The sequence below is a fragment of the Cricetulus griseus genome, chromosome 7, assembly GCF_003668045.3.
Source record: "Cricetulus griseus strain 17A/GY chromosome 7, alternate assembly CriGri-PICRH-1.0, whole genome shotgun sequence".
NCBI classification, from domain to species: Eukaryota; Metazoa; Chordata; class Mammalia; order Rodentia; family Cricetidae; genus Cricetulus; species Cricetulus griseus.
In genome coordinates, this window is record NC_048600.1 from 51,627,736 (window position 1) to 51,644,336 (window position 16,601).

A 16,601-nucleotide genomic window follows, 5' to 3' on the forward strand; every position below is an offset into this window, starting at 1 on the left:
AAAAACATGAACTCATGAGAAAGATGGAAACTCAAGGGACAGTGTTGCCCCCATGTGCATTTTAAAGTAATATTAACTTTAGGCAGAGTAATGAAATTTAATGTTATTTAGTAGATGCAACCAAAATAGAAATGGGAGTGAATGTCGAGTCTGGTTATCCCAAGATATTCATATTATTCATCCATGATGTAGAGATAACTACCAAAATGAATGCCTTGGAATACGTGAAAAACTTTCCAATTAGCCTAGATTCACATTTAAACACAACAGTGATTCTTTTGGATCTAAAAACCTTAACATCTCTAAAACAAGCCAGGATACTGCTGAGGTTAATGGTGGTGCTATTAATTACCCCAAATAACAACAAACCTCGATCATCCTGTCTAAGCCAGGACAATCTGATCAGCTTCTTCAACAGCAGTGTGAAGGAATAGGTTGGTCTTCTCCCTTGGCTGTCCCATCTCTCAGTGAACTCCTCTGTTAAATGACTTTATGCTCTGTGATTCTATGAGAATGCTCACTTGAGAAGTAAATGTAATGGGAGCTTGCTGCTTTTACCAGTCTAACCACTTCTGCTTCTCTCCGTTTTACCCACCTATACCAATTCTAAGATTGGAAATGCTTTTCAAGTTTGGCCCACCAGCCTATTTGACTGTACTGACTATACAATTATAAAGTGCAGTAGAAACATGCAAGTCAGAACAGCCATTCAGTGAGAGAAAACCCTGAGAATAACCAAGCAATTTCCTGGATTTCAGGCTATAAGGATTACGTTTCTGTAGGTCCTCCTATCCTGATCCCCCCACCCTCTGGCTTGTACAATTCCCTCCTCCCTTTCTTCAGCAAGACTTCTGGAACTCAACTCAGCCCAGTGCTTGGCTGTGGATCTTGTGCATCTGCTTCCACCAGGATTATGTGAGTTTGCAGCTGTAGGTGAGATCCCTGAAACCTAGACACACACACACACACACACACACACACACACACACACACACACACACACACAGAGAGAGAGAGAGAGAGAGAGAGAGAGAGAGAGAGAGAGAGAGAGAGAGCCCTAATGAGAGCTTGCACAAATGCATTTAGTTAAATTTAAAGCAAATTATAACCTTGAACTATGCAGGAAAGGAGACAATAGCTCCTAAACCACTTCTTTATAACTTACTTATTCATTACTATTGTTCTTATTGACTTGAGTCACTTTGAACTTGGTTTCTCTACCAACAAATGAAAAGAGTAATTAATAAGATGTACAGTTTGTGAAACCACTTGATGAAATGAGCTTGGCAGGGCCTTTCAGCTCTACTGACATCACTCAAGTAGTGCTGGCTATAGAAGAATGAGAGTCAGAATAATTTTTTCCAAGGGCTATTATTCAAATCCAAGGCTTGGAGCAGCTATGAACTTTTTAAATGCTTCCTACATCTCCTAAAAATAGATTTTCTAACCCAACTCACCTTACAATTGGAAAAATGGGCCAGGTTAGTGCAATTCTCAATTCATGTTTTAAGGCAGGAAGCTTATAAAATGCTGTTTATGATCTGATTTTCAAAATATTTAAAGGGATTGGTGTAGATAATGGAAATTCAGCTAAAGCAGAGAGTCTAGAATTAATGTTTTTGAATTTATTTGCTTCTGATTCTAAAACCCATAACTATAAGCTATTTAAATATGTCAGTGTTAGTATTCCAGGGAGAGTCACAGCAATAAGTAAAGCCCATGTTCCTCAGTCCAAGGTGCCCTAATGACATCTAAGGAAACTTTCTATTAGTTTGCATTTTGTTTGAACACTTGACTTAAGGTTCTAAAATCCCATATTCAATGCACTGCAATACATTGATTCGTAAACCTAATTTGTTATTTTATTACCTATGAAGCTTTTCATATATTTTGAAAATAAAATAGAAATACAGTCTAGAAGATGTGCTTCAAGCATACTACATTTTTGAGTACAGGAAAAGCCCTAAAATGCTTGCTGAATAAATGATAAATGAACAGACAGGACAGAAAAAATACACAATACACATTTATACATATGTACATATATTAATATATTTCACTTATTAAAGGATGTAAATTCTCTAGTAAAAGCAAGAGGATGCAGTTATTGATAGCTGTTACTTGTTCCTTAGGTCAGAGTTTTGAAACACAATTTCATATTGTATATGACAATACAGGTTCCATTGTGAATTATGGATTTTAAAAAATTTGCAAATAAAATAAGTTTGAAAAAGACAATACTATCGGACAAATATTTCTCTCAGAACTTCTGACAGTCTTTAACATGTCAATATGCCCCAAAGAATATCCATGAAAGAGAAAGCACTATACCTTAGTCAGTATATTGCTTGCCATGCAATCTTGAGATCCTGAGTTCAATCTCTAGCATCCACATAAAAAGCTGGGCATGGAGGCACCACTTGTAATTTCAGTGCTGGGAAAGTGGATCCCAAGGACTACCTGGTCAGTCATTCTAGCCTAATCAGCAATCCCCAGGTTCCAGGCAAAGACCCTGACTCAAAGCAAAGCAAAGTGCACACGCGCGCATACACACACACACACACACACACACACACACACACACACACACACACAAGAAAAGTGGTCAGTGAGGATGAGGTTTAAAATGTAATTTTCCATATGACACAAAATCAAATTTAATTTCTGTGTGATACTACTTATTCTCTGGAACTCACTTTGAAAAACCTTCCCAAACTTCCACTGCCAATCTCTAGACAAAAGCTTGGTTAATGCTATTTCCTTTGAGAAGGGTGGCAAAGTATGGCTCAGGGGTTAGGATCACTGACTGTCCATCTAGAGGGTCCAGGTTCAATTCCCAACACCCACATGGCAGCTCACAAATGTCTATAACTCCAGTTCCAGGGGATCTGACACTCTCACCCAGACATGGAGGCAAAAACAACAATGACTAAAATAAAATAAATTGTTTAAAACAAAAGAGAAGGATGGCAAAGTCAAATAAAATTTATGAGTTAGAGTGTACCATAATCTATTGTTATAATTGAATTCATTGTTATCTGCATCAGGTGTATTTATAACTATATTATAATTGCTTCATACATTCATGCTTCATTGTATGAGCTATAGGGACATGTTTGTGTGCGTTTGTGTTGGTGTATGTACATGTCTGCATGTGCTTTTGGAAGTTAGGGGTCAATATATATTGAGTATCTTCCTTAATAGCTCTCCAACTTCTGTTTGAAACAGGGTGTTTACACGGAATCTGAGGCCTACTAAATGGGTAGATCAGTTGTCCACTGAGTTCCAGAGATCCATATGACTCTACTACCACAGCAATGGATGTTATAGGTATGTGCAGCCACACCCAGATTTTTACACAGGTCTTGAGTATCAAACTCAGGTCGTTCCTGCTTGTTAGGCAGACACTTTACACACTGAGCAATCTATTTGTTTCAGAAATGTGTTTTTTTTTTGTTTTGTTTTTTGAAACAATAATGTGAATAACTCCTGGCCATTAATATTCAATTTAATAACAAGAGAAAATGGTGACATTTTATTTTTATGGAATTTCTCATGGCAAAAATATCACAAGGATTAGAGCAGATGTATTATTTTTGCAAAGGGAAAGGACCCCAACATGCACCTACAAAGATGTATAATTGAACTCTACAAAAGGATGTTTCATTGGGATGCAACAAAATAGAGAGCTAGGAAGAACAGAAAGAATTACCAAGGATGCAGAACTGATCTACATAAATTCATCAAAGGATCACAAGGTGGATGCATAGATTATTTTGAAAGAGAGAACCACACATATCATGTATCACTTAAAAAAACAGATCCAATAAAAAGTCAAAATTCAGATGCAGTCCTAGATTTCCTATGTATCAATACAACGTGGATAAATGGGAAAAGGAGAATATTGAGTATTTCATTTGCTTCTTGTATCCAACCACAGTTTGGGTTATTCCTTATTGATTTATGATTTTATGAAAACCTTAGGGATATTTTCCTGCATAGTTCTAGCTGAGGATTGAATGTGTATCTGATGTTTTATAAAGAACATGTGGGATGCTCTCTTGCAAAGCTTCACCCCCCTTTAAAGCAATACTTTTAATAGGAGTTCAATACAACAGCAAATAAGCATCATTTGTTTTCCTCTTTATCTTATCTTTGTTCCACAAGAATTTAAATGCAAATGTGAAATAGAATGAACAGCAACAAATGCATCTACTGCTCTGCAATATAATCATTGCAATCTATAAAGCATAACAGGCTCTCTTGTGCTGTCTGCTTACTGTCATAGCATTTTGTGGTTGGAAATACAGTCTGTGGGTGTTATTTTGCAACCAAATTTGAATAGGAACACTCTGAGGAATCATCCTTGTGTTTATGTGAAAGGAGTGTAATGTTTGTCTGTGCATGTATGGATCAGCTTTCTTCTTTATTTAACTTATTTTCACAAAACAATTAAGGAAAGTGTATTTTTAGCATCAATAATTAAAACTGGGGAACTCAGAGGGAGGGTGGATGCCCTCGGCATCATCTGAACAGAGCTTTCCCCCTTTGCTACTGGCAATATGCTGTTGCTCAGACTCTAATGCACTCCATGTTGTTGTCTGGCTCTTACTGTCTGCCTCTTGCTCTTAACAGAATGCAGAACATCTCAAGTATCAGGCCTTCTACTCTGGGAAACTACCCCATCCCTAGCTGGCCTAAGTCAACCAGTTGTAATTTTCCTTACCTACTAAATGGTTCAAAGGGAATGGACCAAATTTCCAATGGACCAGTGGTTTCAATTTCTATGTTTCTGTAGTCTGAATTTCCCCTATCCAAAAGTGGGCTGACACAAGCTTAATTACCAATGAGGGCATTAAGAGAATGGTCTTTAAGATAGTTAGTTCATGAGGGCTAGGCCCTTGTGAATGAGATTAGACATTTCAAGAAGAGTTTGGTCCTTTCCTTCTTTCCCCTACAAATAGGTTACAGCAAGGGGGCCCTTACAGACACCAAGATATGATGCAATATATATATGGCTCCTTTATTTTCTATTTCTGACCCTCCATAACTATGAGATATACATTTTTGTTTTTTATAAGCTCCTTAGCCTCAGATATTTTATTAAAGAAGCATGAATGGACTGGGTTAAGCATGCATAAAATTACAGTGGGGCCATTTGTTTATTGAAGATCTTTAGTCTTTAATAAACTCAGAGATTGAGATTTGGCCTGTCTAGAAATGGGTACAGATGTCTGGATTTGTATCTCAGGCATTAGAAACACACATGATCCTACATAGTTTTAGGCCAGGGATTAAAACACTGAGATCAATGGGCCAAATCTGGTTGACTACCTGTTTTCCTGAGAAAGGAATTCTTGGAACACAGTGACATTTATATGCATAGATACCGTCTTTAGCCATTTTCATCAGCAATGAGAGATGAGGAGAAGGGATGGGCCATATATAGTTGGCAAAGCCTAAACTGTTGACTACCTAGCCTATTTAGAAAATATTGGCTCGTTTCATTTTTGCTCTAAATATCATTGCACTTGTTTGTCACATGCATATCTGAATATTATAGTGTTATAATAAGTATACCACTTTCTTCAGACTTCCCATCCCATTTTGTTAACCTGTTATGTATTATTCAGGCTTACTTAACACATGTGTTTCTGATCAACTTCATTTCCCCATCTCCTTCCTATGTTCATGTTCCCTGTATCCCTGACATATGAACTCCTTTTCTTGTCCTTAGACATGATATGATTTTTCACACCACACAGAGTCTTCAAATTGGAAGCTTCTTTGCAAACAGGGAATGTATTCTAACACTTTTTTTCTAAGTTCACTGTATGCATCGGTCTGTTCTGAGTTATTCTATAAAGAAATGAGGTGTATTTAGCTTATAGCTTTGGAGATTGGAAGACAGCTCTGTATAGGCTCTGACAAGGGCCCTTGGCTATGTCACTATATAGCAGATAGCATTCATGGGAATATTTGTAGCAGTCCAATCTCAAAACATGAAACCAATGCAGTTGAGATCCTACCATCCTGTCAAGTATACATCCTCAATGACCTATAGACATTCAGTAGGCTTCATGGCCTAAAGGCTTAACCCTCTGAATCACCAACCCAAGGACAAGTCTCTCAAAGTATGAACTCTGGGGTGAAATCCATATTGAAGGCACAGCAATATACCTGCAAAGAACATTCCCTGTGTTCTTAGGGTTCACAGTAAGTTATTGCCTTATGAAGAGTGAGATGCTCCCTTCTTTTCCTCAAGTTTCAGATTTAATATAAGATAGAAACAAGATCTATAAAACCTCCAATGGGCAGAAACATGGGCGGTACTTTAATGTTAAACAACAGATGCTATTAAAGAGAATAGCAAGAGAGCTATGCTTTGGTTTGGAAACTCATCTTCTCTTTGCAAGTGACATTTATACTAAGATCTGAATATAAGGAAGCTTTATGCAGAGATTTTTCTTTTATTCTTGTTTGGCTTTGTGAAATGGGCAACTATGGGAGGACTTTATGTAGATGAACATATCCCAACATCTGGCTTTAAAGACGCACACTGCTATGAGCTGAAACATTTTGCAATCACCCTCTTCTAAGGGAACCTTCAGTGACTGATACAATTCTGTGCTAACTCCTGAGTGGAACAAGCTCCTCTCCCTACTCTACATACAAATGATTGGTGAAGTAAAAAATTGTTATTTTATAAATGACAGTAAGCCCAGTTCTTGTAAAGATATAATGCAATTCTTAGTGAACTATAAACCAGCTTTGGAAATACTTCGTGCTTTAGAAAAATGATATCATGGAAAAATCAGCATGTATTAGTTTAAATATTAATTAAATCTGTACCCTGTCCATGAGCTTCAAGTAGTGGAGACCCTATAGTTTGTCCCTGCTATTCCAGTCCAATTGTTGAAGATCAATTGCTCAGAATTTAGGATTTTTATAAATGACCAGAGTGTCACAGGATGGTGTTTGTTTACTGAAACTCAACTGTGCAGAAGATTTTAGCAAGCTATTCTGGCTTCCTTTGTTCATGTCCCCAAACATAATTCCAGACCTAGAGTGAAACTCAGACTTTTGGTCTTAAACTACCAATGATTTCATGAAAAACATCAATGCACTAAACTAAGTGTGGTAGTCCTTTTAGGACATGTCGAACACCCATGACTCTATTATTTGTTTTCTTTATGGGTGGACCTGTAAGACAAACTTAGGTGCACGTGGCTTGGAAGCAGCACTGAATCATAACAAAGACCTGGATTGAACATTTTGGGATGGCTGAAATCTGGGCAGTGGGGCCAAAATGTCTATTTTTCTTTCTTTGTGGTTCTTTCTTTGATTTCAAAATGATTGGGTGTTTAAACAAAACTAGAAAACATTTTTTAACAATTTTAGGCTAGTTAGCCCAAACCTAGATAAGGTTCTTCTGTACAAAATGGATTCTTTCTCTCACCTAGAACTAAGCTAACTCAGTGGGCTAACAGAAGAATATCTGAAGTTCATAGGAAGAAACAGTGGGTGTATGGAAAGAGTTGGAAGGGAAAGAGCAGAGGGTGAATTTGGTAAAAAAGCACATTGTACACATGTATGAAATTCTCAAATAGTGAAAAAGGGTTTTCTGTAGTTCCAGCCTGGATCACTGGAGTTCTACTCACTGGTGATGGAGTTAACCATCCAAATAAGTAGGGAAGTCAATTTTCATTGCACACACAGCTTTCTGGGGATTCTGCAAGGGAAAGGTGATGATTTAAGGGCAAGATTTGGGTTGTTAAACCTCCATCTAGGATATTTTCATTTCTATACACTTTGACAGAATCATTTCAATACAACCTAGAGTTAGGTGAGTCCATTTTGCTTACAGTGGCATTTTGCTTATATGTTTTGATTAGTCTAACTAAAATTCAGGTAAGACTGAGTCATTATTTTATTTACCAAATTCATTTACACATCTATAGGTATCTTTTAAGCTTGCAGAGTGAGCAAATGCAATGTGATTGTTACAATAAAGAATTACGATGGAGTGATTTTTGTTCAGGCTCTAACATGAACTGGCGACTGGCCCAGAATATGTGTGAAGTAGCACAACGAAGGCGTTCAGATTCCCACTGTACAAAAGTGATGGGCATCTGTTGTTTGTGTATAGTGTTGGTAGGACTTTAATCAAGGTGTCTTGCTTTCTTTTGGCCAAGAAGTGGACATATGATCACCACTAAAAAATTAACCTAGTATTCAAGCAATAAGTCTTGAGTGAAAAAAAGGCAAAGACAAAATTAAGTGGATTCAAGCAAGGAAAAGTTATTGGTGTAGATTCATCCTATTTGTGTCTGTAAGAGACTACAAATAAATTCTTATGACCCAGTTCTCCCGAGCTGTCTTCCTTCCAGGCTGTTCTGGTGCTTTACGGAAAAACAAAACAAAACAAAACAAACTATTCATTTGTTTTATACTAATATTTTTTAAAGAAAATATTTTATTTATTCTGAGTCAATTTCTTTTGCTTACCCTGAGTGAATAGCACCAACATAAAATAGCTACTGGTTTCCCATCATTTAAAATAGCAAACACACTCACATTTAAAATGAAGAAAGAATATTTATAGTTTGTTGCACTTATTGTGTAGGCTTCTTTGCCTTGTTTCTATAATTTATTTATTTAACACTTTTATTAATAATAGGTGCCAGCTTGGAAACAACTTTACCACTGAGAATTTTAGTGTAAAGCAGCACATCTGTGCTGACAAGATGGCTCGCTAGATTGACCTAGATAATGAGTTGTATAATTCAGGTGCTACAACAGACGCTGAACTATGAAAATACAAGTAAATGGGTAGAAACTGAGTCCTCAACCCATGTTCCATGCTTGTACTTGACTCACTGCTTAGAAAGTTGTTACTTTGTCTTCTATGGGGAAACATGTCTAGAGGTTTTGAGTCACTGTTAATGGAGTTCTCCTGTCTTATTCATACTGCTAATGACTCCAAATCTGAAAATTCAAAACACTAAACTCTCTAAAATCTGAAACTCTTTTGAGTGCCACCAACATGAAACATGCATGGGAAATTCCACATCTGACCTCATATGATGAACAACCACAAAAACTGTAGGTACATTAAAACTATTATATACTAGATTTGGGTTAAGCATAGAGGTGTACAGGAGACAGAGATGAATTTCATGGATACGGTTCAGTCTCATTGCCAAGACATCTAATGATAGCTTATGTATTAATATTTATGTGTGTACAAATATTCCAAAATCTGAAAATATTTGAAATGCCAAAAATTTCTAATAAGGATATTCTTATTATAGAAGTTTGAAATTGGCTGTAGATTTCTATATTTTTTCTTAGAATATATAAAAAAGAAAACTGTTGACCTGTGTAACTAAACATCCTAAGTGTGTGGTAAGATATTATTGGGACAGAAGGAAGCCCCCTAATTAGTTTTGTGGTATTTTCTCTCCTTCCTGGGTCATTCTATGATAGCCATAGCAACTCCAGACTTTCCAGACTCTCCTGGGTTTATATTTAAGAAGAGCAGAGACTTTCTCCTACTGGTCTCTTTGAAAGTTCCTAAACTGTTTGCCTAGCTTACATCACATGTAACTTGAGTACCAATCTCTATGCCTAGAAACATAGAGCATAGACTGACTGAGATCTAGGTCACAGGATTCACTGCCTGAGCAAGGGCTGTGTTCCCATTTAAAACACCTTAGTCAACATCTTGAAGCAGAGAGTCAAGGAAAGTAAATAATAGGAAGACAAAAACTAAAGGTTCAATACATATGCCTTTGGACCTGCAATATGGCTCACGGTGTAAAGGTCCTTGTTGCTAAGCCTGGTAATCTGAGTTCCTTCCCCAGAACCCACATGGTGAAAAGAGAGAATTCAATCCCTTCAGGTTTTCCTTTCATGTTTGCATTACTCAACTTTATACCACCAAGACCTTAAACAATATTGGCCCTTAATTACTATGTCTTCTTTGCATAAAGGAATGCATAAATATATATGAATAGGGAGAAGGCAGCCCAAGAAAAGTATCCAGGGTCATAGTAGATGCAATTTGGATGAGATAAGGGGACTAGATTTTTTTGTTAGCTAATAAATGTTTGGATACACAGAGTATATAACCTAATAAGTCTCGACTATAAAGGCCCAGTGTTAACCCCTGGAACAAAGGAAAGTGAGAGGTTGGTTGAGGTTACAGGTATTTAGTATGTGGTGTGATTGCATGGCAGTAAGAATGTAGAGTGAGAGCTGGGTTGTGGTTCCAGGTGTGGAGCATGTGGTGTGATTGCATGGCAGTAAGGCTGGGGAATGAAGCACAGATGGAAGACTCAAGAGAAAAGGGGTGGGGAGCGTGGTGGAGAAGAGTTGAAAAGGAAGAAACTGACCACAGGATTGCCATAGCTGCTTGGTGTCATGACTGACCTGATGGATTCCTCCTTGGACACATAAATCAGAACTCAAGGAGGGTATGCTCTGTTCCATGCTAGAAGTGTGGCATGGGGAGATCACACATTTGCTGCTAAATATCTCTGCCTCCTCAAGGTAGAGGAAAAGGAAAGAGGAGAGTTAAGCTTTAAAAGGTTGTAAAGGTTTTCTGGAGGAGGAGAAAGGAACAAAGTCCAAAGTCGGATGTTACCTCTAGACATCACCTTGCCTTTGGGGCGTGTCATAAAAATAGCTCAGATTTGAAAATAAAAAGGCTTAGGTGAACTGAAGTGCCACACACTTATAATCCAGCACTCAGGCTGAGGCAGTTCTTCCACAAGGTGGAGATCAGCCTGGCCTACATGCTGATTTCCAGGATAGTCTGGGTTGCTGTGTAAAATTCTATTTCCAAAAATTAACAATGAGCAGGCAAACAAAGCACAAAGAAGCCCCCTTGAAAAACAAAAGGACTCACACTATTTGCATATTCATGAGAAGGCTTTGGATCTCTTTGGTTTGGGATTGATGGGCAAGTAGCTGCCATTATCAAAGACAGATGCATGATGCCTGTACCATAGTCCCAGCCCTGTCTTATGTATTGAAGTCCTCCTAATTCAAGACAAAACAAAGCTCCATCATTAGGAACTGCTAGAATGAGGAAAAGATACCAAAAAAGTGAGTAAAGTAGATATAACTGCAGATTTGGGGTTGGAATATTAGGCAGCTGGTGTCACGTCAAAGATAAGATCCATATGCAGTAACTGCATCACATGTTCTAACCCTGGTAGGACCCCTCCAATTGCTGAAGAAGGTGAACTGACCAGGATTTCTTTGTATTATGTACTTGATAGATAAAGATTTAGAAGATAAGTGTGTTTAAAACAGAGAGAAGTTCCATAGCCTACATAGTTTTCCCAAGGCTATGTAGGCACTTAGTGTTACAAGTAGACACACAAGCCAGGTTTCTTGAGTCCCATGTGTTAGAAGATTCTTTCCATGTCATCAGTCTCTTCTACACTGATACCTAATGAGATCTTAAAAATCACATACTATAGCTGTAAAATGGACCTATGATGGCAGCAATCACAAATTGGAAGCTATAGGTTAATTAAATGATAAAGAATTAAAATGAGCTAGAAGTTGTATTTTTTTCTGATACAGAGAATCATCTAGTATCAATCACTGTAATCCAGCTTTATACTTAATAGTCTTGATTTGTATGAATGTATCTGCCAAATGCACACCCAGATGAGAATACTGAGGCACTATTGAAACTGGTATAAGAGTTCTGTTTTGGAGTCTGGGGAACAGAGGGCAACATCTCTTATTTTGCTTATTTTTGTTTTCTCCTGGGACATGCTTCAAGTAGGGCTATCAACACTGATTCAGACTTTCTGCAAAAACAATGCTGCCTTTTTGCCCATATACAAAACCAATGCCACTGCCCTTACCAAAACAGGTTATTTTGTATCCACAGTAATAACTAACATAACAATATATGTGGAAAAGTTGTGACACCAGAGTTTAGATCTTATTTCTAAATCCGATACCTTGCTCTATCTTTAGAGTTTTGTGCAGACATCAAACAAAAGGATGATTGAGGTGGTCTTGTTTATGTTCTTAGTTTCCAAGAATTAGAGAGTAGTCAAACTGCAGATTCCAGTCCTCTATGTAAGGACTTCTGATGAGTAACAGAGAATGCTGGGGGAGATTTGCATACCTATATAAATCTAGTACTACTGTACTTACATAGTCTATGTAGATCCAGTAAATACCAACATAGACTGTATAGGTACAGTACCATATCTTAGTCTCATGGGTCACCTCTGTCTTTCTCATGCATCTATTCAGTGTCATTTCACCACACCATATTATTTGGTTTTTCATCTTGTGGGTGCAGCTGCTCTAAATACCCTCCATGTTGCAAAATGATTGAACATTATTTGTGTGTGTGTGTGTGTGTGTGTGTGTGTGTGTGTGTGTGTGTGTGTGTGTTTAACTACTGAGAGTACTATCTGCTGTATGGTCATGAGTCTTAAAGCCTTAGTGAACACCCTCCTACAACCTTTCAAGGGAGATCAGCATTCAAGATCTATTATAGTCATCTCATAAAAGTCACCTAGGAACCTTAGCTAAATGAGGGGTAAAGCCAGAAAAAGAATTATTACCTCTACTTTAGCCTCTAGGCCATGTTACAAGAAGAGACACCATATCACACAACTTCATAAATGTGAGGAACGTAATTAGAAAATTAATTCCCAATTATGCATACAGAACAGAGTCTGTTAAATGAGAAAGGGACCATAACAGAGAAAGGCAAAGTGGTGTAGAAATTCTTCCAGCTAAGAAACCTGCTTCCTCCAGAAGGCTGCCAATACTAAGATTGAGAGCCACTATTGTATGGGGGAAAAAGACCTTGCAAATTCATGTTTTGTTTTTCTGGCCTTGGGAACTTACATTTTTACTTAGAGGAGGTCAGTACATCTCAAAACTGTTTGAAAGATGGACCATCTCTGAGAAAAACATGGGGATAGAAACAACAAAGCTAAATTAAACTTGCCAACATTTTCAACCATTCTTTCCTGTAATTCCAGATCTCAGTGCATGTATCCTTTATCTGTATGGCTCAAAGTCTATTTGCAGAACTGCAAAATGTACATGAATAAGAATGCACTTTGTATCTTTGAAATACTAAACAGTACTCTCTTGTTCAAGATGCTCTGATATAAATCTACTGCTTATAGAAGGACAGGGGATTCATATACAAGAGGGTCAGATATATTAAAATTGCTTAGATACTTAATACATTGTAAGCATCCTGAAGGTACACAAAGACAGGCTGAGTAACTAGCTGGCTTCCCTAAAAATAATTCATATCACTCCAAGGCAACAGTCACGTCGTACCACCTCTTTAAATGGGTTTCACATGCAATTAAAATAAAAATACCATAATGGGCCATGGCATAAGAACAAAACACATTCTCAGAAGGTTTTCTCCTGTGTGTGTGTTTTTTTTTTTTCCTGAGCACTGAAAATTATCTCTTTGTCAGCCCTGTGGCATGGTCACAATACAGGGGCCTCAGACTAGGGAAACGTGTTCATTAGGAGAATTGCATTACTAGGCAAGGTGCCAGGTTGTGTTGCCTTGTTTGGAAGAGAAAAGAGAGTTGATTTCTCCAGCCACCACCTGCCCATCAAACCCCTGAGCATTTTTTAGCCTTTCAGGTCAGCTTGGGGGATGTTAACTTGCATCAACAAAAGAAAGGGCAGGGAGTCTGACTCCAAACCCATTAATTTCATATTTAGACTCACAAATTAAGGGCAGGTTGTGAGAGGTATTCACACAGAAATATCAAGTAGGAACTGCTAAGGGGAATGGGAGTTTCAAATTAAGATTTAAGGAAGAAGTCAACAAGTTGTGTGATCTTGTTGGTGTCAAAGCTGTTCAGCAATCTGATCCTAAAAGTCATCGTTTCCCTGTCAATGAGACCAGGGTGGGACTATGGTAGAACAAGGGTGCCCAAACTGGTGCTGCTGCAGACTGAGCCCATTTGCCAGAGATACTCGGAAAGGGTGCCCTACAGTTCCAGAGATCAAAGTACAGGCTGAGAACAGAGCCTGCAGACTGCTTCCTCGTCCCTCAATCCAATTCCAACTAGTAATTAGCCGATTCCCAACATCAAAAGGTGAGGCATCCCAGAGGAGTCAAAGCACATCAAAGCTTGTAGTGAGGGGTCCCTGTGCACCCCTTCCACCCTCCGCCCTGTTTCCCAGACATCCACCCATCCCATCCGGCTGCGGCGAGAGAGGAGTCACATTGCTTCTCACTAGGGACCAACATCAAACAGACTTCTAAATAACTTGGTAGAGTTTCCAGGCCCTGTTAGCAGGAAATGAGGAAGCTACAGGTACATGACCATATGGCCCAGGCTTTCCAGCATGACCTAGGTTTCTAATAATCAATTCTCCTGCCACATAGCTGAAATAGAGTCCAAAACATGGCCACCATGATAAACAAAACACGTGTGCTGATGTATAATGATACACGACAACAAATGTTAATTTTTTTGCACAATAACATATACCAGGATTTCTATTTTTCCAGTTTATTTTTTAAGTGTATATTTTTTTAATCACATAAAAGGAAACAGCATAGTACCTTGGCTTTAAAAACTCACAAATATTCATAGTATTAGTTGGAGCCAGGTGCTGGGAACAAGCCTAATGCCAAAGCAAGCTAGTATGCACCCAGAATGGGTCTTTTCCCACAGAGCCTGTCCTTAGTCATTTTAGCGTGACGTTCTGAAATGCAATGGGTTCATTTGTCACCCATGCTTTAATTGTTACTGAAGCTTGCCTTCTGTGTCTTTCTATACAGGCCTGTGAACATCTAGATGCACCTTGGCAGGTCTTGAGAGCTGCCTTTCACACAGAGAAAATCTGTAGCCAAAGCTTTTATAGACTGTGCCCCAGGCTCTCTTTGAACCAGAACTTCAGGGTGACTTGCAGTCAAAATGTATCAAATTGGGGGCGGGGTACAAGAGATAAATGAGAGGCCGAAATCAGGACCAAACTTAGGCTTCTAAATTAGGAAGGAACCTGTTAGTAACTTGAGCTTGAAACATCTAAAACTGTACCTACAAGTACTCCCGACAGGCGAGGGTCAGATTGTGGGCACCTGAGGGCAGCTGGGCACCTCTCTGTTCCCTGTTTTGTCTCTGCCCATGTGAAGTTCATCACAGATGCTGAATGAACGTAGCATCTTCATGTCAGAACATTCTCCTTTTCTTATGCTCCCCTTTTTTTCTCATGTTCTTTTCATCAGTGGAGCTATCGTTCACAACAGTCAACAACTGTGTTCTTGAATCTTTCACTGGGTTAGGGACCCATCCATTCTGTCTGGTAGATGCCAATGCTACTATACTAATTCAGTCTTTAATACTGGTCTTGGTACTAATACTGCTAGGCCTCAGGGCTGGTTTCCCTCTACCAAACCATGTGACAGAGTAATTTGAAATGTCTTTAAATTGCATCTGATATCATTATGCTCCCTGTCCCTTGAATCTATGAGACTTCCACACTGTTTATGAGACATAAGTTAACCATGGAGTCTACCTCAGACCTGTGATCTTATGCAGGTATTAAAGGGCATCCCAATTGCTGACTTCTCTTCTTGGAGCTGCAAATAACCTTTATCATCACCTAGGTTTTGATACCAAACTTCAAAATGATGGAAGACATACTTGGATTGAGGTGAATTTCAGTGGTATTCTTTTTATGAGCCATCTGGCTTTCCATAGGCCTTCCATTCCAATTGTATGACTGATATGAATGTACTCCACATTTAAACTTTGCAATAATGTTTTCTTTTTTTCTCATTGCAGGATGAAGGGGGAATCTAGTCATTTTTTCTTTGTTTCTAGGCATCCATCACCATACTGCACAGTTCACTCATTTATATCATGAGTTTGGCTCCACTGTGCACTTGAGTTTGTGTCTCCTACTCTGTAGCCATAGCAGAGCAGGCTAACCCCTAAGGAGACGTTAGCCTCAAAAGATTGAATACCAGTTGTTTCATTGTTTAAAGTTCAATTTGATTTCCTAGGAACTATCTTTTGTATGTTTATATTTCTCCTTTCTTTGAGCATTTTAGTAGAAATAACCATACCTCCACAGCATTTAATAGCATGTTCCAGAACTAAGCCAGCTTTTTGATAATGACCTACTGCACTGTTATCATCAGAAAATAATAGCCAAGGATAATAACACAAACATTTTTCTGGAAAGAATAGCTATGAGGTGAAAGCCATTACTTGGAATGGATACAGGAAAGGACCTTTTCCTGGAAAAAAAATATATCTTTTGTTTTTACTTTTACATATAGCCTCTTCTAGAATAACCTTTGTGAAAAGATAAAGATATCCAACTTTAACTTTTTGACCTTTCTTCCTCCAAACTAACGTGGATAACATACTGTGAAATGCTTATTTGCTTGAGAGCCACCAAAGGGCTGTGCAAAGCATCCTTTAATAGCTGTTGTCTGTTTCCTTTAATCCATCCTGTTTACAAAAAAGAAAGAAATAGAAAGAAAGAAATCTGCTTTCTATTATTACACATGCCCGGCAAAAGGAAAAGGGCCCACAAGTGTTCACTGTGGAGAGCAT

The 16,601-nt window shown here is 38.3% G+C and overlaps 1 protein-coding gene across 2 annotated transcripts in view; it reads right to left on the bottom strand.

Moving 5' to 3' along the window:
* The window catches only part of LOC113836627 (teneurin-2), a 934,552-nt gene that overhangs the window by 580,894 nt on the left and 337,057 nt on the right, over positions 1-16,601 (bottom strand). Inside the window, exon 3 of one of the 2 annotated variants that reach the window (XM_035448194.1) lies at positions 1,202-1,217. The exons of the other annotated variant lie outside the window; for it this stretch is intronic. Coding sequence (XP_035304085.1) covers positions 1,202-1,217 — 16 coding nt within the window. The remainder of the gene's footprint in view (positions 1-1,201; positions 1,218-16,601) is intronic. 2 annotated transcript variants of the gene reach the window in all.